Here is a 27,550-nt window from a genome sequence, read left to right on the forward strand (position 1 = left end):
GAATCTGAGTGAGCAAAAAAATCTAAATACTGAGAAAATTTGCCTTTAAAGTTGTTCAAATGAAGTTTTTAGCAATGCATATTACTAATCAAAAATTTAATTTTAATATATTTACGGTAGGAGATTTACTAAATATCTTCATGGAACATGATCTTTACTTAATACACTAATGATTTTTGGCATAAAAGAAAAATAGATAATTTTGACCCATACAATGTATTTTTTTTTATTGATAGTAGTTTATAATTTTGACTTATGGTTGATTTTTTTTTGCTGTTTCACATATACATACATACACACACACACACATATATATAGCCTGTCATTAGAGTGCTTTGTCATTAGGAATGTGAGATGGTTGAAAAAAGTAAAGTAATGTTTATTGTTTTTGTCAGTGGAATTGAAATGTGGATGATATTCCAGTCTTCATTTACGGAAAGGTCAGCGGTTGTAATCACGGGCAGGTTTGTCTCCTATGTTTAAGGCTTTGGGTTTGCTCTCTTCTCATTAGATCCTGTAAGAAAAGAAGCATAGAAGGTAAAAACAGAGAAAGTGTTTTAATGTTCCCATCAATCTAAAAATGTAATTAGTTTCCTGCTACAGTGATAACTATTCACAATGAATTATGACACACTGACAATAAAGTCTTCATTAACAGTTTTCATCTTAGTATAGCAAATACTATTGAAATACTCACATGAGCAATAAAACTGAACGTATGAACGACCATCTCTCCTTTCCTGATGATCTGTAGATTATAATGTCCGTAGTGTTCAGGTGTGATGCTTGAGATGGTGAGAGATCCCGTACTGTGGTCCAGTTTCAGCTTGTCTTTGAACATTTCTAAATTACACAGGTATTCCTCGTCGCTGGTTTTATTCAGTCTGGCTATGATAACAAATTTAGCACAATTGTGCTCTTTGGAATCAACAAACTTCCACCATATTATGTCAGTGTCCTGTGTTTCAGTCAGATCAGTGTGTAGTTTGACAGAGCGTCCTTCACTCATGTGCACCAGAGTGACTTCACCTTCTTTAAGAAACACACCTGGAGAACAAACAGAAACGGAGAAATGTCACTGTGCTGTACATGATTCAGCACGCCTGGGTCTCCTCATCTCTCTCTGTCTATAGGACTCTTGAAAGCCATGTCAGTTGTCAGTGAAGCTCATTATCCTTGGCTTGAGACCTGAATTTGCAACACCCTCTTTCTCCCACAACTCCCGCCAAACAAGTTTGATTATTTGTGATATCACTAGCAATTTAATAGCTGTGCAATGCAGCATTTCACCAAATCACTCCCTACAGGATAAACTGTTTAGGTTGCTTTGGATAAAAGTGTTCAAACCAGCTGTTTGATTTCTGAAAGGAACAGCGAAACCTCTCACAGTTGTTCGGTAACTTACTATTTTGCAAATCTTCTTTCTGAGTAGATGTTTCTGCAGAAGACAAACACAGTGTTAGTCTGTGGTTAAATCTCAAACACAGACACACAGAGATCTAGAATCAGTGGCATTTATTCTAAAGTGTGAACGGTTTTGGAGTTTCATGTGTTTTTTACAACCCACGCCGTGTCTCAGGCACACCTTTCACCTGAAGACAATCTAGAACCAGCTCATCCTGTTATCTGTTCAGCCTCACCTGATGCTTCATACCCAGCTAACAGAGCTGTATGTTCTGGCAAGTTCCTCTCAAAGTAACATTAATAGAATGTTCATTCAAAGTTATCTGGTCTTTAATAACGTTCTCAAAAGGTTAGCACAAAAACATGCATTTTTAATGCATTATTCATGGCATGTTTTTTCTGAAACATTTTAGTTATAAGTTCATTTGTCTTAACACTTTATTTAACATTTCAAACATTTAGAGAACATTTAAAAGTTACGTTTGCATAACGCTTGCAAAATTCTAAAATATTTTTTTTAAAATTTATTTTTTATTTTTCATAACGCTTAATAAATTTTAAACACTTAAAATGGTTCAGAGAACATTCAAAAAGTAACTTTTGCTTAATGTTTGCTAAATTATCAAATGTAATGTTCCCTTACTGTTATCCCTAACGTTCTCATAACCAAGAAAAAAAATGCTTTTTAAACATTTAAAAAAAAAAAAAACTGGACATTTCAAATTCGCAAATAAACTTCGGAATGTTTGTTTCAGAAAACATTAAAAAGTTACATTTGCATAATGTTTGCTACATTTTAAAATGGAATGTTATCTTAAAGGGATAGTTCACTCAAAAATAAATGTATTTAAAAAAATATATATTTTTATTTTCCATACTATGGAAGACAATGTCTACTGACAACTGTTTGGTTACCTACATTCTTCAAAATATTGTCCTTTGTGTTCAACAGAATAAAGAAATGCATACAGGTTTGGAACAACATGAGTTGTTTTTATTTTCATTAGGATGTGTATTTAATGCCATCTCTAATGTTCTCATAACAAAGAAAAAAATTTAATGCCATCTCTAATGTTGTTTTTAAACATTCAGAGAAGATTTTGCCCCTCCAGTTTTGTTTTTATGCTGTTTCTGAGCCAATCAGCTTCATGACAACATGCCCAATATGCTGAACAAAGACATTAACTTGACAATAATCAGAAATAATAACAACATATCACCACATAACTTACCGTTTGGCTGCATAGCTAGCAAAGGAACTGCAGCTGTTTTAAACTTTTAGTTTGGATGAATATATTTGTACAGTAACTTACCATTAACTTAACATAACATTAACTTACAAACACAAGAGAGATTCAGTTGTCTCTTATAGCACTACCCCTTAACAATCATCACATGACTTGAATTTAATTTTGTCTATAACTATAATGTTATTACTTCAGCGTGTGTTTATTTTGTAATGATGTTTGAGAATAAAGCCACATCAAACATATAAACTCAAGAGTAAGTACACATACGTTAAATTGTAACTTACCTTTATTTAGCTTGATAAGTTCTCCTTCACCTTCGGCTGCTTGTTTAGGCGTCTTGCGCTGACAGTAATAGTAAATACCACACAAAACTGCAGCCACAGCCAAAGCACATGCACAAACCAGTGCTACGTGAGCTGCGGACAAACCTGGTGCTTTAAAGGAAAGAGAGAGACGATATCAATGCAGTATTAAAGTACTAGAGCGTGACCAACTGATATCAGCTCTGCTGTACCTGAACATGTGTGACAGAGTTGAGTGATGTCCAGATGTTGAGTCTGGTTGCTGATGGGATTGTTGAGCACACAGCTGTAGGTGTTTTTATCCTGATATTCCACCTCCAGAGGTAGAGAGAGACTGATGCTGAGATCAGACACACTGATGCTGGACAATAAACTGTTTCCTTTGTACCAGGAGAGAGTCACATGACCCACATTCACCACTGAACACAGCAGAGAACATGATGATGATGATGATGAACAGTTTCTGCTGATGACAGGAACAGGCAGAAATGCTGGAAAGCACGAGAGAATAAGGCCTATAATGGATCCACACCGCAACGCAACGAAATCAAACCGAATGCATCGAGACAACGACTCACCAGAAACAATAATGCTGAATTTTTTGGGTGTGACTTCTTTTCCATCAAAGATCTGTAGAAATCTATAGAGTCCAGCATGTTGAGTTGTGATGTCTGTGATGGTCAGAGATCCAGTTTGATCGTCCAGCTTCAGTCTGTCTCTGAATCTCCCGTCGAGAGCATCGTCATATAATGAGATCTTATTGGACATTCTGTTGATCTGAGCTATCCGAGTGCTGTCAGATCCAAACGTCCACAGTATCAGATCAGCTTTCTGTGTTTCAGTAACATCAGTATATAAAGTGACCGAATCTCCCTGCGTCACTGACACAGACTGTATTTCATCAGCAACACCAAGCACTCCTGCAGAAGACATTTAAGGGTAATACTGTCATAATTTATGATGTTTTTTGTCATTTTTTCTTGCATCTTTCTCTTATCTATTCAGCCTTATTGTATGGAAAAGAGCGGTGTGTGCATATCAGATCTATACATGTTCAAGGATATTTCACGAACACAGGAACAACTAAATGAAAGGTGGCCAGGTAAGTCACAGTAGTGAATACTGCACAGACAAACATTTTTGGAATTTATGCTCCACAAAACAGATATAAACATTAATTCAGATATTGGAAATTCTATTAAAAGAGTTTAATTAGGCTATATGTATATTCCAACAAAATCAAATCATTTTTAAATATTTCGGGAAAAAAAATGTTAAGTGAAAGTCTCAAAAGCCATTTAAATCTACTCACCATCCACGAGTAACACAACTAAAAATAAAACAAACGTCTCCATATTTCTGTACATGTGAGAAAAAGATCAGTAAATGTTGTCCATTGTAGTTGTTAAACTGCTCCGTCGAGGCTTGAAGCTCAGTTTCTAAACCGCACAAAGACGATTATTAGCATTATTTCACTTTCACACGTGATTTTCTCATATTTAACTGATTTCAGATCAGTGGGTGGGGTGTCTATACGAGTGAAACGCTGGGAAATCTCTAAATCTGATTAAAATAAGTAAATAAGCGGATCTTCCCAGTATGTGTTCTGTCATAGAGAACCCAGCAGATCTGCAGCTAGTGTCAACCATCACACGCTCTGACGGTGAATGAAGTGTGTGATGTGTCGTTCTTTAACGATTCGTTCATTTTGAACGAATCTTTAATATGACTCGGAACGAACGAGTCATCTCGGGGAGTGATTCGTTCAGTCGCGCATGCGCAACTTCCGATGGGTTCTGTACTGAAATTAGTTCACCTGTTTCGAGTCTTCGGGTTGGTTTTTCGAGTCGTTCGTTCATCACGTGACAATCCCATAAACTTAACCAATGCAGTCTGATCCGGAAAGAGACTTACTAATAATAACCAACTCTATATTACCTTTGTTACCACATTAGGTTTTATGGAAAAGAACCATCATGACAGAAATTCACATCAGCTACATCACTTAACTGTAAGAGTAAATAATTATAATAATTATAATATTAATAATAATAATAACTATGCACCCGTTTGTGAGGAAATTAATTTCTCTATCCAATGCTGTCACATCACGTGACAAAATAACTACTTGAAAAACTCGAAAGATGAACTAATCAATTCTCTTTCCGGCTCAGACTGCATTGGTTAAGTTTATGGGGCTGTCACGTGATGTACGAACGACTCAAACCCGAGGACTTGTCAGATAAGAGCTGAGCTAATCATAGATCCAGGTAAAGAATGAATTAATCTTTTCTGTTTCTTATAGAATTATAGTTTTGTATTGTTTGTAGTATGATCAACGTTTGCGGAAGTAGTTGATGTGTTAGGGAAGTAACACGTAACATTTTAATTACATTTTGCTAAAATGAACGAAATTACTCTAAAAAAAGATACGTTCATTTTACTGAACGAGACTCAAAGGTCCGAGTCGGTAAAATGATCTGAACTTCCCATCACTAGACTGTGTGAACAACACCAGTAGGTCAAAGTTCAAGCCAAGGTGTTACACACATTTAAATGTAACTTTGTTGCCCAAAGTGCTTCACAAGTTAAGGATAAAATAAAACACACACACATAACATACACACAAGTAAACAAACATTTATAAAAGGTTCCCAAGTCAAACTTTCCCTATTTCAAAGGCCAGACTAAAAAATGTGTCTTCAGCTGGGACCTAAAAACCTCTATAGAGGAGCCTGCCGAATATACAGGGGAAGACTGTTCTATGATTGTGGACCTACTACTGAAAATGCACGGTCACCTTTTGACAGAGGGACAGTCAGCAACAACTGATTTACTGATCTAAGTGACCTAGCCACTGTGTGAGACCAAAAGAGATCACTAAGTTGTGTAAAGCTTTAAAAACCAATAATAAAATCTTAAAATCAATCCTATACCTGACTGGAACTGGTGATCATTCTCCCAAATATCATACTTATTAAGAAAGTCCTACAGCACTTGACATAGATACAATTCAATTAATTTCATAAGACAAGATTTATTATTATTAAAAAGTTATATAAAAAAGTTCATGTTTCGTTGTTAATGAAACTGAAATTGAACTTTCAGAGCAAAATTACTGTCTCTTAGTCACATGACAACTGTTTGAAACAGTGCAACCTTTAGATTGTCCACTAGAGGACAGAAAACGTTCACTGTTTCGTTCACTGACGCTGAACAAAATATTAAAACGAGCACTGAAATGTAACAGACATGCAATGTACATAAACCTGCATATCAAACAAGGTCAGAGTAAAGGGTAACATCGACTGTCAAATAACAAAAAGTTAGTGGAAAGTCAAAAGAAACCCTTATTAATGAATTAATTATTCATTATTATTCATTTTCACAGGTTATCAGCATGCATGCATTCTTTTCAAACACATTTTCACCTGTTTTAAAGGCTCTCACAAGCAGATTTTTTTATTATAAGTAAGGATAATGTGACAGTCACTACAGATGTGTTTTCAGCAATCTCTCAATTCATCAATGATTGCGCCACCTCTGGCACATTCTCTTCGTTTTCTGAGGAAACTGTCATAAATAAATAAAATAAAACATTGGAAGATTGCTGTTTGATTAATTGGACATTTCAGATCATCTAACTTGTTCAGTGTTGATGGATCTTTATTCTAAATGATTTGAGCTTCTCTAAATGTTTCGTGGGATCATATTTTGTCCATTTTTCATAGCTTTATATATTTTTTAAATCTTTGTTTGCAACATATAAATAGCATGAAAATATTTAACAATTGCAGCCGATTAGATTCTCAGATTTTGTCCAGTGCAACTGCTATTTCCAGCCAAATAATAAGACAAATGACTGACACTAAAATTAAATAGAAAGAATTAACTTAAATATCTTTCTATGTTGTTTTTTCAGGACACATTGCGAATACAAGGAAATGCAAAGGAAAAAGAATAAAATTATTCAAAAATCTAATTTTGTGCCCTTCAGGCCTTCCATAGTATGGCAGTAGTTCAGCTGTTTTAAAAAGCTGTAAAAAGTAAGAGTAGTGTGGCAAACTAGCTTGTATTGTACATACAACTTTACTTTTGTCATTAAGGTACATTTGGGGCTTTAGATGGCTGTTAAAAAAAAAAAAAAGTTGGTCAATGGAATTGAAATGTGGATAACCTGTGTACTCCTCTTCTGCTATCACGGTCAATCCTCTGCATCTCTGATCTTATTATTGGGTCCTTTAAGGAAACAAAGAATCAAAGGTAAAAACAAGGAAAGAGATTGATGTTCTTATCAATCAAAAAATTTACTGACTCCAGTGATTTATAATACTAATTTAAGATGCATTGAGGATTTGCATGTGAATAAGGATACATGATAAAATGGCAGACAGAAAAAACACAAAAATGCTGTCAACTATGATCTTTCATATACAGTTACAGTTCCTAAGATAACTGAAAGTCCTGATCTACTCACAGGAGCAACAATGAACGTCTTTGAGATCTTCTGTCCCTCATTGATGATGTGTAGTTTATAATGTCCGTATCAGAGATCCAGCGTTATGGTCCAGTTACAACCTGTTTTTGAATCTTTCTTCATTATATAGGTTTTCATCAGTCTTTGTTTTATCCCACTTAGCTATGACAGAAAATTCAGCCTGTTTGTTTACACTCGAATCAGCAAATTCTTCATTATATAGGTTTTCATCAGTTTTTCTTCTAAAAACGCTAACACTGTCTTAATTTCATCTTTCTCGATAAAGTCTTTTCAACAAACCTCTTTTTACGTATTTTAGTTTTAGTCACTGCAGTGAATATTGACAGATCTTGCTGATGCTGCTGGTTAAAAGTTGGAACTTTGCAATTTGAAGATGTTGGCCAAAAACCATCAGCTTATACCTTAGAAACGTTTGACAAAAGAAAAATACATTTGCTAACTCCTGATTACGAGGCTCTCTAGATCTTGCATGTCAAATTTTTTTGTGCAAATTGTTCCAGTGGCTTCGGGGGAATTTTAAAAAAGTAAGTTTTTCAGAAATTCAACATGCTGGAAAGTCATTTTGGATTTTGCAGCACAAATCAAATTTTTCTTCTATGATTTTAAATAATTCTATTAGGGTCCATATAACACTTCACAATTAAATTTTCAGACCACATGAAGCAAATGCAAAAATGGAAAAATGAAAAAACCAAACATTAAATTTTTTCAACTACTTCATAAATGAACATTTTCTATTTTTCCCATTTTTTTTTTTTTAATCTTACAATTTGCGCTGTGGGCTGTACCATTAGCACGGGGGTGTGCCGCAGACTGTTTCACAAATGCTTAACATGTATCCTACTAAAACAGTAACACTGGAGGACACACCTTGTTAATAATAAACATATAGGCTACTATTTACAGATAAGCAGAATAGCCCAGAATATGAAAGCAAATTGTGCTAAATTGCACGTTAAGTGTTTTGTGCCTCACTGAAAACCTAAAGAAAATACGTGGCTCAGTGAACAAAGACAAGACAGTGGTATAAATTAAAAAGCCCAAACCCTATATATTTATTAATACAATTTATTAATAAAGTATAGGTACAGGAAAGCAGATGAGAATATGAATGCTACAGGCTAAACTGTTATCCTCCCATAGGCTTAATGGAAGAAGACAGTGTAAAAGTATGGCTGAATTCGGTATACACCTTATTAATGTTGTGAACTATATTGCCTTGCATATTGGGAAGCAGATGTGACCGGAATATGAATGCAACATGCAAAGTCCCAAGTTAAGCATTTTCCTCCCTTTGAAAACCATTATTTGAAAATGCTATGGCTTAATGCATTAAGACAGTAATTAAAAAAGCAAAGCATACACCTTATTAATAAAGCATAGTGTAGCCCTCCAATAAAAGTCAAAGGAGTTAAGGAAGAGACCAACAGGTTCCTGACTGGACAAGATAATTTATTTTGGGCATCAATAGCCAAAGAGACTCAAGCACACAACCTTAATAAATACAAATATGCCTTTTATTCCTATACAATACTACAAATCATATTAAAACCTCAAAAGGGCAAAGCAGCAGGTTAAGACGGGTGCCACATATAATTAATAGTGTATTTGACCAATCAAAAGTTACCTAGAATAAGTAAGCAATCAACGAGCAGAAAGGTATTCAGCAGAGGGTTTCAACACCTAAAAATTATTTCATGTGCCACCAGTTATACACAATTTCATTACACAGCAAACACCAACGGTATCAAAATCCATATGTGCATCAGTTAAATCACACACTTCAATACACACCGAAAGGCCACTTAATATGTGCCAAAACCCCTATGGCTGGTAACAATTAGTTAATCACATTAAACCAGGACTCCCCAGTGAATAAGACACTTCATATATAGGCCTACACACAATTTAATAAACCATAAAGGCAGATAATGGGCTGCTGGCCCTCTTACCCGCTTCCGGACATGGGGTACAGCATTCGGGAAAACAACCGCTGGCGGCCAAAATTTATTTAGGGAAACCAAAAGCTACAAACTATCCCTCCCAATCGCTTTGCACGCGTCGCAGAGAAACATCCAACCCACGTCCCGGCAAGGTAGCCTCGGCAAGAAGCTCAGCAGCACTCGCATACAAAATCCCCCCAAACAACAACAGACCTCATACCTTTATTGATTCCATTAGAAATGCAGCACAGGTGTTTGTCTCTTTCCCCTAATGAGACGTAAGGCAGATACTACGGGCGCAACCCCTGTTGCCCCTCCCCTTGCCTAAAGAGAAGGGCTTACATCCACCCCCCTACTCAAAATGTGTCCACACATTCCCAAATACCTCACATCCTATAACGTAGAGGCAACAGGCCCTTTGTGGCCCGCATAGACCGCCTCAAATACTCAGTCTGTGAAACAAGATTCTATAGCTAAAGCCAGAAGTTCCAGTTTGAATGAGCTGTAATTTTTATCATTCCTTTCTATTGGACGGAGACTTCTACTTGCATAGGAAATTACTCTCTCCTTCCCCTCTTGGACCTGGGCCAATACTGCTCCCAACCCTGTCTGGCTGGCAGTGTACAACAAAAATGGCAATTCAAAATCAGCATATGCCAATATGGGTGCTTGTAGGAGACTCTCCTTCCGTTTCTTAAAAGCAATGTACTGTGCCATTCCCCATGCCCACCCATCTATTTTTCCTGTGGCTGGTCGAGTACGTCGCTTTGATGTCCCCCACAACATTGCATTCAGTGGTGCTGCAATCTGGGCAAAGTCTTCAATAAAACGTCTATAATACCCTGCTAGGCCAAAAAAAGTATGCAATTGAGTAATATTTTGAGGGGTTACCCAGGCCTCCACTACCCGCAATTCTCTGGGTCTGGTGACACCCCTCCTTCTGCAATCACATGGCTCAAATAATAAACTTAACTCTGGAAAAGGGAACACTTACTGAGTTTGACCTTTAGACCAAAGTCCACTAGATGGCTGAAGACCAAATCTAGATGGGCAATACAGGCCTCAAGGGTGGGGGAAAAAACAATGATATCATCCAAATACAACAATAATGTTTCAAAATTTTGATTCCTCAGGCAACTTTCGACCAGTCGCTGAAAAGTTCCTGGGGCATTGCATAACCCCATCGGCATCTGATTAAATTCATAAAGCCCCATCCGCTTCACAAAAGCGGTCTTCTCTTTGTCAGCTGGGAGCACCCCCATTCTGCCAATACCCATTTGCTAGATCTAACATTGAAAACACTCTAGATTTTCTCAATGAAGCCAATGACTCCTCATTTCTAAGCAAAGGATATGAATCTTTATGACTAAAACACTGTTCAGCCACCTGTAGTCTACTCGGAATCGAAGGGTGCTGTCCTTCTTTCTGACAAGCACCACAGGTGCTGCCCACTATAGCTCTCCTTAACAAAACCATTTTAAAGCATATTATTTAAAAGTCCCCTTACTACTTGATACAATTTTGGTGGAATCCTATTATAATGATCTCTAATTGGGGCTGCATCAACTGTTGGTATTACATGTAAAACCCTATCAGTATGTCCATAATATTCATCATGTTCTGAGAAAACCTTCTGGTGCATCGATAACAAATCAGAAATCATTTCTTGTTGTTTGGAGCTAAACTGCAGTGGATCTAAAGAAACGGCCACAGGCCATGGCAAGTGTTCTTGTCTTGCATCCTGCATGCTTTTTTGAACACGGGCACACCCCCACCTCCACAGTCTCATTATCCAATGGTCTTAATTCTACATTTCCCTGCAACCCTGATGGACACAACTCAAAATCAGAAATCTGACCTAACCGACAACACTGAAAAAGCGTCACCGGAACTGGAGAAAGGTTTAAGATTCTGACCATAACTACCATTTGAAACTGCGCCCAATGATCGGGCTACCAATAACTGGCCTGGCAATACATCATCTTGACATGGTTCTACCAAGCCCACATAATCCTTTCTATCAGGCCGAACACGGGCACATGCCTCAATCACAACCTCCGTTCTGGTATTATTTTTCGTTTTCCCTGCGGACAATAAATAAGCTTATCACTCCTGACTCATCAACAAAGTTTAACAAGTCCTCACACACAGAAAACATTTGTTTCCACACCTTAACTTGTACTTCACTTTATACCCCTAAACAACCATCTCCAGACTGAAAAAATAACCAGAAAAAAAAGAAAAAAAAAGAAACCCTCTGTCATGTTACTTTTCACAGGCAAATGGCATGCAGTATTCATTTTAGACATTTTTTTCAGTTTTAAAAGCTCATAAAAGCAGAAAAGTTTTATTTAAATGTAACAGTCACTATAGACAAGTGTCTGCCATAATCTCTCCATTCATCAATGTTACTGTCTCCTGTGGGACGTTCTCTCCATTTTCTGTGGAATCTGTATAAAAAACATCAAAAGATTATTGTATGAAACATTTATCTCTGATTTGGTCCATTCTGCATGGATTAATCAGTCATTTAATATCATCGAACTTGTTCACAGTGTTAATGGATCTTTATTCTACTAAATGGTTTGAGCTTCTCACCTCGGATGATAAATGACTTGGAAATCATATTTCTTCCATTCCTGGAGATATTTAGTTTATAAATTCCAAAATCTATGGGTCTGATGTCATTAATTGTAAGATAACCAGTTTTTTGATCCAATTGTACTCTGGGTCTGTTTGTCTCATCATGGTTGTTATATTTGTATTTGTTTTTTTCTGAGTTTTTGGCGATGACAGAGAATGGGTTTGTGCTGTCTGTGTTTAATTCCCCGAACCTCCACTGCAGCACATCAAAACTCTGTATTGCAGTAACACCAGTGTTTAGAGTGACGGACTCTCCCACCCTCACTGACACTGTCTTCAGTTCATCTTTCTCAGCCAAATCATCACCTGAAGAACCTAGACAGAGAATAAATATTCACTATAAGCATTATATATTATTAAAAACCATGGCAGATCCATTGTTTCTTTGTAATGGCATTTAATGACAGAAAAGGGAGAAAATTGGATGTGTGTCAGTACATTACATCCATGCATTAGGTCTTAAAGTGACAACAGCCTAACCTGTTGCTCTCTGTCATTAATGTTTATAACCAACAAAAGAAAAAGCTTTAATATAAATTAATGTATATTTCATTCATGTGGTATTGTATTTTACATTTGATTGTTACAATTATTATATTATTAGAATATAAATCACTGTTTATTTCATTTGTAACAGTTCTATTGTGTATATTTGTTCTGTCGCTGGTCCTTTGTTTGTTTGTTCTGATGGTTCACTTGTTTTTACTTCTTATTATATTATACTGAACAAAACTATAAACGCAACACTTTTGTTTTTGCCCCCATTTTTCATGAGCTGAACTCAAAGATCTAAGACTTTTTCTATGTACACAAAAGGCCTATTCCTCTCAAATATTGTTCATGAATCTGTCTCAATCTGTGTTAGTGAGCACTTCTCCTTTCCCGAGATAATCCATCCACCTCACAGGTGTGGCATGTCAAGATGCTGATTAGACGGCATGATTATTGCACAGGTGTGCCTTAGGCTGGCCACAATAAAAGGCCACTCTAAAATGTGCAGTTTTACTGTATTGGGGGGTCTGAAAACCAGTCAGTATCTTTTTACTGTATTGGGGTGTCCGGGGCAGTGCAACACATCTCTGCTGATCAGCTGATCAGGTTGTTGATTGTGGAATGTTGGTCCACTCCTCTGTGCGAATTTGCTGGATATTGGCAGGAACTGGAACACGCTGTCGTATACGCCGATCCAGAGCATCCCAAACAAGTCTGGTGAATATGCTGGCCATGCAAGAACTGGGATGTTTTCAGCTTCCAGGAATTGTGTACAGATCCTTGCATGCAACATGAGGTGATGGTCATGGATGAATGGCACAACAATGTGCCTCAGGATCTCGTCACGGTATCTCTGTGCATTCAAAATGCCATCAATAAAATGCACTTGTGTTCGTTGTCCATAACATACGCCTGCCCATACCATAACCCCACCGCCACCATGGGCCACTTGATCCACAACGCTGACATCAGCAAACCGCTCACCCACACAGTGCCATACACGTTGTCTGCCATCTGCCCAGTACAGTGAAAACCGGGATTCATCCATGAAGAGAACACCTCTCCAAAGTGCCAGATGCCATCGAATGTGAGCATTTGCCCACTCAAGTCAGTTACGATGACGAACTGCAGTCAGGTCGAGACCCCAATGAGGACGACGAGCATGCAGATGAGCTTCCCTGAGATGGTTTCTGACGGTTTGTGCAGAGATTCTTTGGTTATGAAAACCAATTGTTGCAGCAGCTGTCCGGGTGGCTGGTCTCAGACGATCTTGGAGGTGAAGATGCTGGATGTGGAGGTCCTGGGCTGGTGTGGTTACATGTGGTCTGCGGTTGTGAGGCCGGTTGGATGTACTGCCAAATTCTCTGAAACGCCTTTGGAGACGGCTTACAGTATGTTACAGAAATTAACATTCAATTCATGGGCAACCGCTCTGGTGGACATTCCTGCAGTCAGCATGCCAATTGCACGCTCCCTCAAAACTTGCGACATCTGTGGCATTGTGCTGTGTGATAAAACTGCACATTTTAGAGTGGCCTTTTATTGTGCCCAGCCTAAGGCACAGCTGTGCAATAATCATGCTGTCTAATCAGCATCTTGACATGCCACACCTGTGAGGTGGATGGATTATCTCGGCAAAGGAGAAGTGCTCACTAACACAGATTTAGACAGATTTGTGAACAATATTTGAAAGATATAGGCCTTTTGTGTACATAGAAAAAGTCTTAGATCTTTGTGTTCAGCTCATGAAAAATGGGGGCAAAAACAAAAGTGTTGCGTTTATAATTCTGTTCAGTGTAGTTTGGCAGGTATAGCCTACTAGTTTTTATTCATCTCAGTGTAGTCTTGTTTAGGAGTCTGTCCTGTTTAAACACAAACCACAGACTTAAACAATGAAGTAAATCAGTTACTTAAATGTGGTTGAATTATTTTACATACTTGCACAATAAAGCTCATCCTGCTCTATTAACTGGGAGTAAACTTACACGGTTGATCTGTTTTTCTGTATTTCCAGTTGATACAGAACATCCCAACTGCAGCCAAGACTAGTACAGTGACTACAATAACAACGCAGATCAGAACCAAGTGACCTAAGGATAAGCCGTCTTCTGGGGTTATATTTGACGCATCCACTATAAAACAGTAGATCAGAGAGAGAGTTAACAAATAAAACTTTTGATGAGCTAATAGAACAAGAGAAGAAAAGAACAAATCAGTTAATATCAGCTCTGCTGTACCTGCACATGTGTGACAGAGTTGAGTGATGTCCAGATGTTGAGTCTGGTTGCTGATGGGATTGTTGAGCACACAGCTGTAGGTGTTTTTATCCTGATATTCCACCTCCAGAGGTAGAGAGAGACTGATGCTGAGATCAGACACACTGATGCTGGACAATAAACTGTTTCCTTTGTACCAGGAGAGAGTCACATGACCCACATTCACCACTGAACACACCAATGAACAATTCTGCTGTGATGATGATGATGATGATGATGATGATGATGATGATGATGATGAAGAACATTGTGAAGAGTCTCTGCTGATGACTGGAACAGGCAGACGAGCTGAAAACAGATTATTTAGTTATCTATTTCCCTATCAGCATCAAAAGCTATATTATATTATATAAAAAATATTAATGACATTTGTATAAAACCAAACCACTCATTGTAGTACTACAAAATCATAAATTGGTGATAAAAAATATATATATACCCTGATGACTGTTCAGGTTACAGTTAGTTTTTTTTATACTACACTCTAAAATTGGGCCCAATCTACTGCGTTAATATGTAAGAGTTTTTTATAATGATTTTTCACAGGTGTTTTCCTTATATTTTTAATTATTCATTGCATTATGTTGTATTGAAAAGTTAAAGGAAACGTCTATAAACTTAACAGATAATATCCTGGCAGAAAAGTACCTTTTTAGATTTTTAAACATATTTTTAACTTACACAGGTATGGATCAAATGAAAATCACTCACCAGAAACAATAATACTGAATTTCTTGGATGAAACCTCGTTTATCCTGTTGATCTGTAGTTCATAGAGTCCAGCGTGTTCATTTCTGATGTTTGTGATGGTCAGAGATCCAGTCTGATCATTTAGCTGCAGTCTGCCTCTGAATCTCCCATCAAGCACATATAATGAGATCCTATTGACCAGTGTGCTGAGTTGAGCAATAAGAGCACCGTCAGGTCCATATGTCCACAGTATCAGCTTGACTTTCTGTATTTCAGTAAGATCAGTGTGTAGAGTGACAGAATCACCCTCCATCACTGACTTCACTTCATCTGAAGCACCAAACACACCTGTTTCTCAAAAGGAGATTCAAGTTGAATATTTGCAGATGACTGCTAAGAACTAATGCAACCCAGCCGGCACATGACCGACCTTCAACGTTGAAATATGGTTGAAATAAGGTCAGTTGTTGTTTTAACGTTGAAACAATGTTGATACAACATTTAATGCTAAATGGTTGCAAAGGGTTAACAAAAACACTTGTAAATCAACATAATTTTTTTAATAAGATCTGTATGTTGAATCAACTAAATGTCTTCAACAGCATACAAAATAAATTTCTGCCTTTTAAATTATTAATATTAAATTATTTAAGATCAAATTATTTAAGATCATTAATATTATTTTAATTCTAAAATCTAAAGGTATATGTTCAATATTATCAGCATTAACAACAATAAAACTAAATATGTTTCGCTGCGTTATCACGCTGAAACAATTCCTATTGGTTGTTTTACTTTATTGTTTTGATCATGATTGGTTAATCTGGCTGTCATCCAGGAAACTGGACAATTAAACTGTTAGTGCCTTTCTAAATGTGAAAATATGACCATTATCATCGTCTTTCTGTGAGTGAGGCGGCTGACTGTGAGCTGCTGCTCGTTGTAACTGCTCAGTCGGTCCCTGTCTGTTAATTATTTTTTATTTTGAGCGAATTTGAGTCGTGACGTCAATGGAGAACAAAAACTAATGTGAACACAAGAAGGGTCAGATGTGTTCTGCGAGGTCCTGGCAAATTGAGATAAGAAAATCGCTCTTTATTACCTTTCAAAAATAGTAAAGTATAACGTTACCAGAGTTTACAAATGGGTAAAGGACATGTAACCAGCATGAGATAAATACCTGTGTGGGTATTTTTGTATTGCTTTATCAGATTGTTACGGCCAGAGTGTTTTGTACACAGTGTTGCTGTGACCGTGTGTCTCCCTCTCCAGTCCTGGATTGCTTTCTTAATAGTGTTTAATTTATGTGTTATTTTGATGTCCTTTTGATTAAATGTTTGTTTGTTTGTTTGGTTTTGTGTGTGGCCTGTTACTGCACCTAGAGCCAGGTGGTTGTAACACAGATGCTCAAGTTAGATGCTCATCTGATGTTGTTGTGTTGCTGCTAAGTTATGTGTTCATGTCTGTCTTAGAAATTTTTCCGCATTTTCCTGATATGAATGCCATGCATTAGGTGTGTTATATATTTTTTAAATCTTATAAAAGTCTCAAAGATAACATACTCTGTTCGTGTTTTCTGAAATATATAATTGCAAATGTCAGTACAATTTAAACGAATTAAGATTGTTTAAAGCAGTGGTTCTCAAAGTGTGGTACAAGAAGTACTAGTGGTACGCAGAGGAATCACTAAATTAAATATAAATGAATGTTAATACATTTTAATTTAATCTTTATTTGAGTTAAAGTATTTTTTTTTTTTTTTACATTTAAGTAGTTATGTAACTTTTGTTATAACACATTTTAATTTAATCTTTATTTAAGTTTTTCATCTACCTGTAAGCAGTGCAGTGTTAAAACTGTTTTTTTACAATGTTATGGTTGATGTGGATGATAAATATAAATATTCTTGTTTGGAATTGAATTGTTTTTTTTTTGAAGTGCTGTGGTTTAGTTGTTTGGTTTGGAATTTAATTTTGTTTTTTTTGGTGACTTAAAGAGCCAAATCTTTTCTGAAGTGGTACTTGGTATAAAAAAGTTCAAGAACCACTGGTTTAAAGAAATGGTATAAAATGAAATCCTGCTTTTTAAGAACTTTTCAGTAAACCATTTCTTCTTTCCCCCTGTAGAGTCATCAAGGATCCAGCTTATTATCGGCACATTGCTAAGGAATTGACTTGTCACTTCTGGTAGAGATTCATTGACCTGAGATTCATTTGTGATAGGTTGTGATTTAACTTTGTTTAATAAAAATGTTCTTATTTTGATTTGACTTGTTTTACTAAATATACTGTATAGCTAGGGTTCTGATTGTAACTCGGGGCTCTGAAAACAATAATTTGTTAATATTGTAAACTTTCATCTGAAAGTCATCTGGGGGGTTTTTCACCAATAGTTTCAGTCATAAAAGTGCAAGGGTTTCTCTTGCAAGTGCAGCACAAAATATGCATATTATTTTACAAAAACCTTTAAATATTATTGTATTTGGATTGTTCTTCTACAGGTTTTTGACAATACATCCATGCACAAACACTGCAAGCTAAAGTTTGGGATTATTTTCATGTTTTATACAGCATGTTTCCAAAATAAAACTGCTGTTTTACAATTTTGAAGTTGATTGTAAAGCCATTGCTGCCAGTCATTTAATTTTTAACCTTTATAATGTACAGTGTTGATTTAAATGCAAACTAGGTTATAATTAGACGTACAGTTATGTATTCACCCATGTTGAAAGGCAGACGGTGAAACAACGTCACAATATAAACGCTGATCCAATTTGCAAACTCGACACTTAATTCAACTTAATCCAACGTCTACAGAACAACTTTAATTCACCCATGATGAAGGTTAAGACGGTGAAACAACGTCACGATATCAAGGTCGATCCAATTTGCAAAATCGAAACATAATCCAACGTTGATTCAATGGTACCGGTGAATCTTTACAAAAGTGACATTCTTTTGTGAATTATTTCGCCAATAATTCCTACTTCAATTATTCACGTCTTTACTTGAATTTACATATAGCCTACATAAACTTGAACTCAAACAAAGAATAGCAAGCTACGTGAAAGAGAAAGTCTTATAAGCCCTTTAAACACTTACCTTTCAAAAGTACAACGTATAAAAATAAAACGGAAATCTTCATTTTGGTGTAGATTCGAGTGAATTGTGATTTAATAATGTTGACTAGTCAATGGCCTGTTTCGTTGCGGTCTACACACTAATATTCTGCTTTCTAGAAATTCAGTTTTGGGTATCTGTGGGTAACATTTTATTTTTTTCAACAACTTGAATCACGTGAATTTACTGGTTTTAATACGTGTGTTTAATGGTCTTTTATGCGCACCTATTTGATATGAGCTACTAAGAACATGAAATAAATATTGCATGAAAGATGCAGCTTTTCTCACAACTAATATGATTTTATTTTTCCTCGATGTTTATGGGCGACAGGAAATATGATGGGTGTTGGAGCTAGTTATGCAACTTATCAAACAATTGGTTTTTGTTTTTCCTCGATGTAAGGAGTTGAAAGAAAATTTTAATTATTTGAATTCTAATTAATCAATTGTATAAAACCACAATATTGTTTTTAAATTGTAATACCAATTAAATTCGTGGTAACGTGTACAAACTGGACATTTATGAAAAATACTCGTGTCCCAACAACACAAGAAAATTAAGAAGATGAACAGCAGTTGTATATTTTTTTGGCATTGGTAGTTGGCTTTAGTTTACTTTATTTTTTAATTCAGATCCCATCAACGGGACATTTCTAAAACGCTTAACGTGAAAAACACTTAACGTGGCTTAATGTATACACCGACCAGGGAAACCCATTTTTTGTCAAACCTTATTTTTAATAAACACTAACTAGTCAAAAGAACGAGCCCTTACTCCAAAGATAAAGTGAATAATATCCTGTTAAGCGTTTTGTAAACCATTTTTTTGCATTATTAAGGAAACAGCGTAACGTGGTGTAAAAGGAGAGTTCACCCAAAATGAAAATTCTGTCATCATTTACTCACTCTCATGTCATTCCAAACCTGTATGAGTTGCTTTCTTATGTTGAACATAAAAGAAGATATTTTGAAGATTGCTGGTAATCAAACAGTTGGTGGTTCCCATTGACTTACATAGTAGGAAAAAAAATACTATGGAAGTCAATGGCAACCACCAACTGATTACCAGCATTCTTCAAAATATCTTCTTACACCTGCAATAAAGACAATACCATTGAAAATCCATTGTACATAGGCTACCCATTACAAAGTATCTCATCTGGTAATACAAATTATCATTAAAAACAGTGCAAAATGTTTTTCAAACAGAAACGATGGTGTGTTGAACACCGTGTTCTGATGTTCTGATGAGCTGGAACTATGGGAGCTGAGAAAGCCATTCTTTGTGTTCTTTTTGAAGAATTTTTGGAGCCTGATGAAATCGGTATAAACACGTGTTTAATACTGAAAAATACGCTCGATGTTACAGTCATTGCCCTTGCCCTCCAGAATAAAAGAGACCATCCCAATCGAGTGAAGGGATTTGTGGAAACTGTGGGTCCTAATTATTGTGATCCAACATTTGCCTCGTATCTCAGGATGAAAAGACAAATTTCAGGTGAAGGATAATCCACTAAACTGTAGCAAAACGGTGCATACCGGTTTGAGCTTGAACTTGCCCCAGGTTCAGATTTCACGTGACGTCACACACTCATAGGAACGCCTACCTGGAGGGCAAAACAGCATTATGCTTCCATCAACTTTTACAGGTTATATAAAGTTTATTGTAGCTATATCGGCGCTTATAGTTTTTCTTGTTGTTTAATACACTTGGCCAAAATCTCAAATGAAACGCTTATGCACAGGATATTAAAGTAGCCTAAGTTATATTTGGGACTTCAGATGGCTGTAAAATAAAAGTAAAACTTATTGTTTTTGTCAATGGAATTAAAATATGGATGCTCCTCTCCTCTGGATTGTACTTTTGTTTAGGACCTTTAAGAAAACAAAGAAGCAAAGGTGAAAACAGGGCAGTTGTTTTAATATTCCTATCGATCTAAAAAAAAAAAATTATTAATTAAATTAGTCTTTTGACTACAGCGATTGCTAATATTAATTTCAGATGCATTGAGAAATATATATTGTGATTTGCATGAACCTATTCACCAGGAATTAGGACACTGATAAAATGACTTCAGAAAAGGTGCTTTCATCTATTATGTCACATCTGCTTGCCATAACTAATTTATCAGTTAAAGATAATAAAAAATATATTATTTTAAAAGACTCAACCTACTCACAGGTGCAACAACATTAAATGTTCTTAAGATCTTCCGTCTCTCACTGATGATGTGTAGTTTGTAATATCCGTAGTGTTTAGGTGTGATTTTTGTGATGGTCAGAGAGATTTGTTGACAAAAAAAAAAAAATAAAAAAATTCCTGATTTCCCAACATTCACTCAAATATTCTGTTTTCTGACTTTTTTCACCTTGAAATATATTTGATGCAGCAAACAACACTATTTTAAGACGGCTTTCTGCTAAAAAGAAGTTAAATGCTGCATACATTAAAACACATGTTTAGACTTCAGCATAACCAATGATTGGTGTTGTGTTTCTGTATAAGGTGTAATGTTTTTTTATGAGGTTTCGAGCGGCTGGATGTACATTATCACTTACTTGGCATTGATTTATAGGTCTTCATATGTTGACTCTTGGAGTCTCACAGTATTGCACTTGTCTGGAATAAACATCTGATAATATAAACTATAAATATGAAAAGTGTTAATTATAACACTACATATAAATTATGAATATTATAAATATCAATTACAGTGTTGCCTGCAGTCATTTAAAGGAATAGTTCACCCAAAAATGAAAATCTGTTACATTTACTGACCCTCAGGTCATCTAAGTTGTAGATGAGTTTGTTTCTTGGAGAAACGTAGCATCACATCACTTGCTCACCAATGGATCATCTGCAGTGAATGGGTGCCGTCAGAATGAGTGTTGTTATGGATTATGGATTCGTATTGTGGCCAGAAACAATGGATTTTTTTACAAACATGCAGCTTTGCACTTCACAATATGTTAAGTGATGGACTGGAGTGGTGTGGATTACTTATGGGTAATTTTTTATCAGCTGTTTGAACTCTCATTCTGACGGCACCCATCCACGGGTAAGCAAGTGATGTTCCTATGAAGAAACAAACTCATCGACATCTATTTTTTGGGTGAACATGAACAACTCATGAATACTTCCTTCCGATATTCAACTCTACAATCTTTCAGGTACCAGTCCAGATGGTCTAAGCCATACCAATCAGTGGTGTTTATTAAAATATTATTTTGCCACAGAAATAGTCATTTTGAATACTTCCAACCATTTTGAGACTGTCAGTATCAGGACTGATTAGACAGATGTCCAGTGTTAAATAAGCGTGTTTATACGCAGGTTAAAAGTTCTGTTTCATTTGGAAGAACGCTATTATTCATCTTTTTGTAACGTAACTGCTTCAGCAGAAAGTGTGCAGTGCTGTGGGTCCCCAAGACCAGGACTGAAAACAAACCACTGACGTCAGTCAACACATGAAACAGTGACTTGCAGCCCAACTAGCGTGGCTACTGTTGTTATTTTGGGGTTTAAAATCACATCCAGAAAAGCTGAACAAAAAAAGACGAACTCCAGACATCGAGATTCACAATTATTTCTTTTGAATCTGTTTTTGCTCCTCTCTCGCTTTCCGAACATTTTTTTTTATGGTTACAAAGGAATTAGTGTGTTTTTTTATATGTGCATTGTTTATAATTTAGGTATGGTTGATGTTTGTGTTGAAAATAGCTTTTTTTAGGACACGGATATGACTGAAGTCTTCATCTCATGTGAGAATAGACTGTTAAAAAAGATGGATGACACGTCTCCACTTCCTTCCATTATAGAAAAGTGAAGAGAAAAAGAGAAAAAACTATGATCTAGACTGCAGCCAGCCACTAAATGACAATCAAAATGTTTTGGCTTCACTTCTCAGGTCATGTGCGGCACACTTGACATCTGAGTGTTATTAAACACTGGCCAACAGTATTTTTTTCTTCAGGTGTAAGGTTTTTAGTTTTTAACTCAAAAAGAAATAGAAAATTAAATGCAAAACACAATTGCAATTATATATGTACACACATATACAGAACTGCATAACAGGGCCTATATTCAGATCTATATCGGGGGTCTGTGTATGTTTTGATGTACTTCAAGTTGGAAAGAAATAAGCAAAAATGAGAAAACTTCTTTTTCTCTCATTTTTGGTTTTTGGCATGTATACACACACACACACACACAAGATAGATTGTTTGTTTAGGTGTTTTGCATTTATGCAATAAGGTTTTCCTAAGTTTTTCCCAAATTGTATAGGACAATTACTTTAAAAGAACAAGTTTTTTATTTTTAAATAGTAATAAAATAAATTCATACTTTGTTCTTAATGAGGCTGATATTACATTCAGTCCAAAATTGCAGCATCTCATTCACATTATTGGTTACAACTATTTACAAACACACACCCTTAAATACAGATTGTCCACTAGAGGGCAGACAGCATTCAAAAATGTTGTTTTGTTCATTAACACAGATCAAAACTGTAAAACTGACAAACAGGAAAATCTGCATAAAATATGTTCCATCAGCTGTGAAACAACAACAACCACAAAAAAAGTTAGTGTTAAGTCAAAAGCAACCCTTTGTTATGTTACTTTTCACTGGTTAAGAGTATCCAGCGTTCATTTCAAACACGTTTTAAAGTCTCATAAAAGTAGAGAAGTTTTATATAATAAGGATAATGTAACACTCGCTATAGAGAAGTGTTTGCAGTAATCTCTCCATTCATTAATGTTGTTGTCTCCTCTTGAACATTCTCTCCGTTTTCTGAGGAATCTGTAAAGTAAAAATTAAAAATATTATTGTTTGAAACAAAGCTGCATGAATTAACCAGTCATTTCAGATCATCGAACTTGTTCACAGTGTTAATGGATCTTTATTATAATAAATGATTTGAGCTTCTCACCTCGGACGATAAATGACTTGGAGATCATATTTCTCCCTTTCCTGGAGATATTTAGCTTATAAATTCCAAAATCTGTGGGTCTGACGTCGTTAATTGTAAGATAACCAGTTTTTTGGTCCAGTTGTACTCTGTTTAGTGTTGTATGAGTTTTTGGTTATAACTTGTACAATTACATTGTTTGTTTCTTTGTTTTTTGAGTTTGGAGATGATGGGTTTTTGGTTTGTGCTGTCTGTGTTTAAATCTCCAAACCTCCACTGCAGCACATCAAAACTCTGTATTGCAGTAACACTAGTGTTTAGAGTGACGGACTCTCCCACCCTCACTGACACTGTCTTCAGTTCATCTGTCTCAGCCAAATCATCAACTGAAGAACCTAGACAGAGAGTAAACATTCAGTACAAGTGCTGATAACCACAGCAGATGCAACTCTGTAATGGTGTTTGATTACAGACTGCATTAGCGGTGCACAATCTACTTTTCAAACAAATCTTAGAGATTATTAATCCAGTAAGTAAATCAGCTATAGTGAAGGTAATCAATCACATACAGTAAATGTGATTAAAATTACATGCTTGCACGATAAAGCTCATCTTGCTCGATTTAATGTGAGTGAACTTACCGTTTGAAAACGGTTGATCCCGTTTTCTATATTTCCAGTAGATACTTAACATCCCAACTGCAGCCAAGACTAGTACAGTGACTAAAATAACAACGCAGAGCAGCACCACATGACCTAAGGATAAGCCGTCTTCTGGGGTTAAACTTGATGCATCCTCTATAAAACAGTAGATCAGAAAGACATGATAAATAAATCTTTTGATGTGCTGGTAGAAAAAGTATAGAACCGAACAAATCAAGAATTAGAAAGAGCTTTATTGCAAAGCTTCCAGTCGACGAATCGATTAGCTCTGCTGTACCTGAACATGTGTGACAGAGTTGAGTGATGTCCAGATGTTGAGTCTGGTTGCTGATGGGATTGTTGAGCACACAGCTGTAGGTGTTTTTATCCTGATATTCCACCTCCAGAGGTAGAGAGAGACTGATGCTGAGATCAGACACACTGATGCTGGACAATAAACTGTTTCCTTTGTACCAGGAGAGAGTCACATGACCCACATTCAGCACTGAACACACCAATGAACAATTCTGCTGTGATGATGATGATGATGATGATGATGATGATGAACACTGAGAAGAGTTTCTGCTGATGACAGGAACAGGCAGAGGAGCTGGAGATGGGAAACACAACAGAATAAACACACTATCCAAAAGCGTGCAGTTGAGTTTTACACGCATCTATTTACCAGTGATTAGGAAATAAACCACAATACAATTCCTAAAACATCATCTACATAAATGAAAAATTTCCACTAGTTTTGTCTCTTTGTTTTGTCCACTCGCCACTAATTACACATACACAAGGCTGTGACAAAGGTCTCATATTACGCTTTACAAAAGAAACCTGATACTGTACATTCAGCTTGGCTTCGTCTCCAAGAGGCTATAGGATGATTGAAGGATTGTAACTCGCGACTCGGCTAATTTTGGATTTTGCCTGCTGACTGTCTCAGGTGACTAGTACAGTGTTCTCAATATGATTCAACCGAAATCAACAGGGATTCCACCACAAAACGACTCACCAGAAACAATAACACTGAATTTCTTGGGCGGGACGTCTTTTCCACCAATGATCTGCAGTTCATAAAGTCCAGAGTCTTCGGTTGAGCTGTTTGTGATGGTCAGGGATCCAGTCCGTTCATCCAGCTGCAGTCTGTCTCTGAATTTCCCATTGAGAACATCATTGTATATGGAGATCTTATTGACTACGTTGTTGATCTGAGCTATTCGGGTGCTGCCAGGTCCAAATATCCACAGTATAAGTTCATATCCCCGTAAATCAGTAAGATCAGTGTGTAGCGTGACAGAATCTCCCTCCATCACTGACTTCACATCAGCACCAAACACACCTGGAGAACAAACAGAAACAGACTGACAACACTGAGCAAATCCAAATGCTATTCAGCTAATTAAACTTAATAAAGTTCAAAAGGTTAGTAGGCTGTGGGAAACGGTAGTACGCCAACACAGAATGAGCAGATGTGTGTGATTGTGGTTGGTGAATTATGTAAATATTACACCTAACGTTACATATATCGCTCAATAACAAAATTACATATATAGTTTGATTACAAATGCACACTTAAACTCAAGCAAAGCTGCTAAAGAGCTACAAAGTGAAACTGAAAGTCTAAAGCTTTTTAAATACTCACCTATCGCCAGCAAAAAGCATAAAAGTAAAACAGGGGTCTTCATTCTGGTGCGTAAAGATGATGAGTGTAACTTAGTTAGCAAAACGTTACGTTGTTTTCGAGTGATTAGCATTTAACTAGCTCGTATCAGATATACCTGCGCGGACAGCAACAACACGCTTTTCTAACTAACATTATTGTATGTAACCGACTTAACAAGACTGTATAGATCTATTTTATACCCGTTAAAATTCATTTGTGAATTATATTCGTCTTCGGAGTCGTATTCGTGATTATGACACTGCTGATAAGCCGAGAAATACGAGAGACGCGTTCGGAAGAACGGAAGTAAGAATTCGATAAATGTCAGGAAGTTCCTCCTGTCACTGTGGCATCCTGAAGGATGTTGAGTCACGTCATCACCTGCAGACAAAAACATTAACTTTATAACGTTTATATAACTTTATAACTGTTTTGAGCTTTACTTATCTTTTCCTTATGACTTTCCCAAATACGTGTAATCATGTGGGCTTCAGATAACCCTGCTAAAAAAAAAAACAAAAAAAAAAAAACAGCATATGCTAGTTAGGTATGTTTTGACGCTGGGATGCTGGTTTATGCTGGTCCTTTACTGGTTTATTCTGGTCCTTACTGGTTTATGCTGGTCATGTGCTGTTTATGCTGGTCCTTTACTGGTTTATTCTGGTCCTTACTGGTTTATGCTGGTCATGTGCTGTTTATGCTGGTCCTTTACTGGTTTATGCTGGTCCTTACTGGTTTATGCTGGTCCTTTACTGGTCTATGCTGGTTTATACTGGTCCTTTACTGGTTTATGCTGATCATGTGCTGGTTTATGCTGGTCCTTTACTGGTTTTTGCTGATCATGTGCTGGTTTATGCTGGTCCTTTACTGGTTTTTGCTGATCATGTGCTGGTTTATGCTGGTCCTTTACTGGTTTATGCTGGTCATGTGCTGGTGCTGGTTTATGCTGTGGTCCTTTACTGGGTTTTGCTGATCATGTGCTGGTTTATGCTGGTCCTTTACTGGTTTATGCTGGTCATGTGCTGGTTTATGCTGGTCCTTTGCTGGTTTATGCTGGTCATGTGCTGGTTTATGATGGTCCTTTTTCTGGTTTATGCTGGTCCTTTGCTGGTTTATGCTGGTCATGTGCTGGTTTATGCTGGTCCTTTGCTGGTTTATGCTGGTTTCGTGCTGGTCAAGTGCTGGTTTTATGCTGGTCCTTTTGCTGGTGGTTTATGGTGGTTCTTTGCTGGTTGTTATGCTGGTCCTTTTTCTGGTTTATGCTGGTCATGTGCTGGTTTATGCTGGTCCTTTCTCTGGTTTATGCTGGTTCTTTGCTGGGTTTATGCTGGTCCTTTGCTGGTTTATGCTGGTCATTTGCTGGTTTATGCTGGTCATGTGCTGGTTTATGCTGGTCCTTTCTCTGGTTTATGCTGGTCCTTTGCCAGCACATGACCACCATAAACCAGCAAAGGACCAGCATAAACTAGCAAAAGCTGTTTTCAATAAAATAAAGTAACTTTACCTCATACGAGTCGTTCAACGTAGTAAAACACATATGTGTGTGTGTGTCCTAGGTGTGCATTGCAATGCATTTCCACCTGATGACCAGGAAATAGTGAAGTTGATATGACAAAATTAAAAAATTAACCATTTTTATAACCACAGTTTTACTACAAATACCATAGTTATACCATGGTTAGTGTAGCAAAAACCATGGTTAATT

At 36.6% G+C, this 27,550-nt stretch overlaps 1 protein-coding gene, 1 long non-coding RNA gene and 1 pseudogene across 5 annotated transcripts; all 3 read right to left on the reverse strand.

The window, feature by feature from the left end:
• Positions 1-360: 360 nt before the first annotated feature.
• Positions 361-4,612, reverse strand: LOC109076362 (SLAM family member 5). Of its 4 annotated transcripts, XM_042711683.1 has the most exons (8): positions 4,269-4,612; positions 3,535-3,876; positions 3,169-3,447; positions 2,939-3,088; positions 2,637-2,669; positions 1,406-1,438; positions 698-1,047; positions 361-514 (listed from the first exon to the last, which is right to left on the reverse strand). In XM_042711683.1, the coding sequence occupies exons 1-8, from the start codon at positions 4,321-4,323 to the stop codon at positions 455-457; spliced, it is 1,302 nt and encodes a 433-aa protein (XP_042567617.1). In that variant the 5' UTR covers positions 4,324-4,612; the 3' UTR covers positions 361-454. The 4 variants fall into 4 exon arrangements, with proteins under 4 accessions (XP_042567617.1, XP_042567614.1, XP_042567615.1 ...); XM_042711680.1 differs by having other exon boundaries at positions 3,169-3,876; XM_042711681.1 differs by lacking the exon at positions 2,637-2,669 and having other exon boundaries at positions 3,169-3,876.
• A 4,340-nt stretch (positions 4,613-8,952) lies between these two features.
• Positions 8,953-12,140, reverse strand: LOC122134851. The gene is made up of 2 exons (XR_006153135.1): positions 11,996-12,140; positions 8,953-11,847 (listed from the first exon to the last, which is right to left on the reverse strand). It is a non-coding gene; the product is annotated as an uncharacterized LOC122134851 (long non-coding RNA).
• Positions 12,141-22,913: 10,773 nt separating this feature from the next.
• On the reverse strand, positions 22,914-26,333 carry LOC109064657 (annotated as a pseudogene).
• Positions 26,334-27,550: the final 1,217 nt, after the last annotated feature.

The sequence above is a fragment of the Cyprinus carpio genome, chromosome A22, assembly GCF_018340385.1.
Source record: "Cyprinus carpio isolate SPL01 chromosome A22, ASM1834038v1, whole genome shotgun sequence".
NCBI lineage: Eukaryota > Metazoa > Chordata > Actinopteri > Cypriniformes > Cyprinidae > Cyprinus > Cyprinus carpio.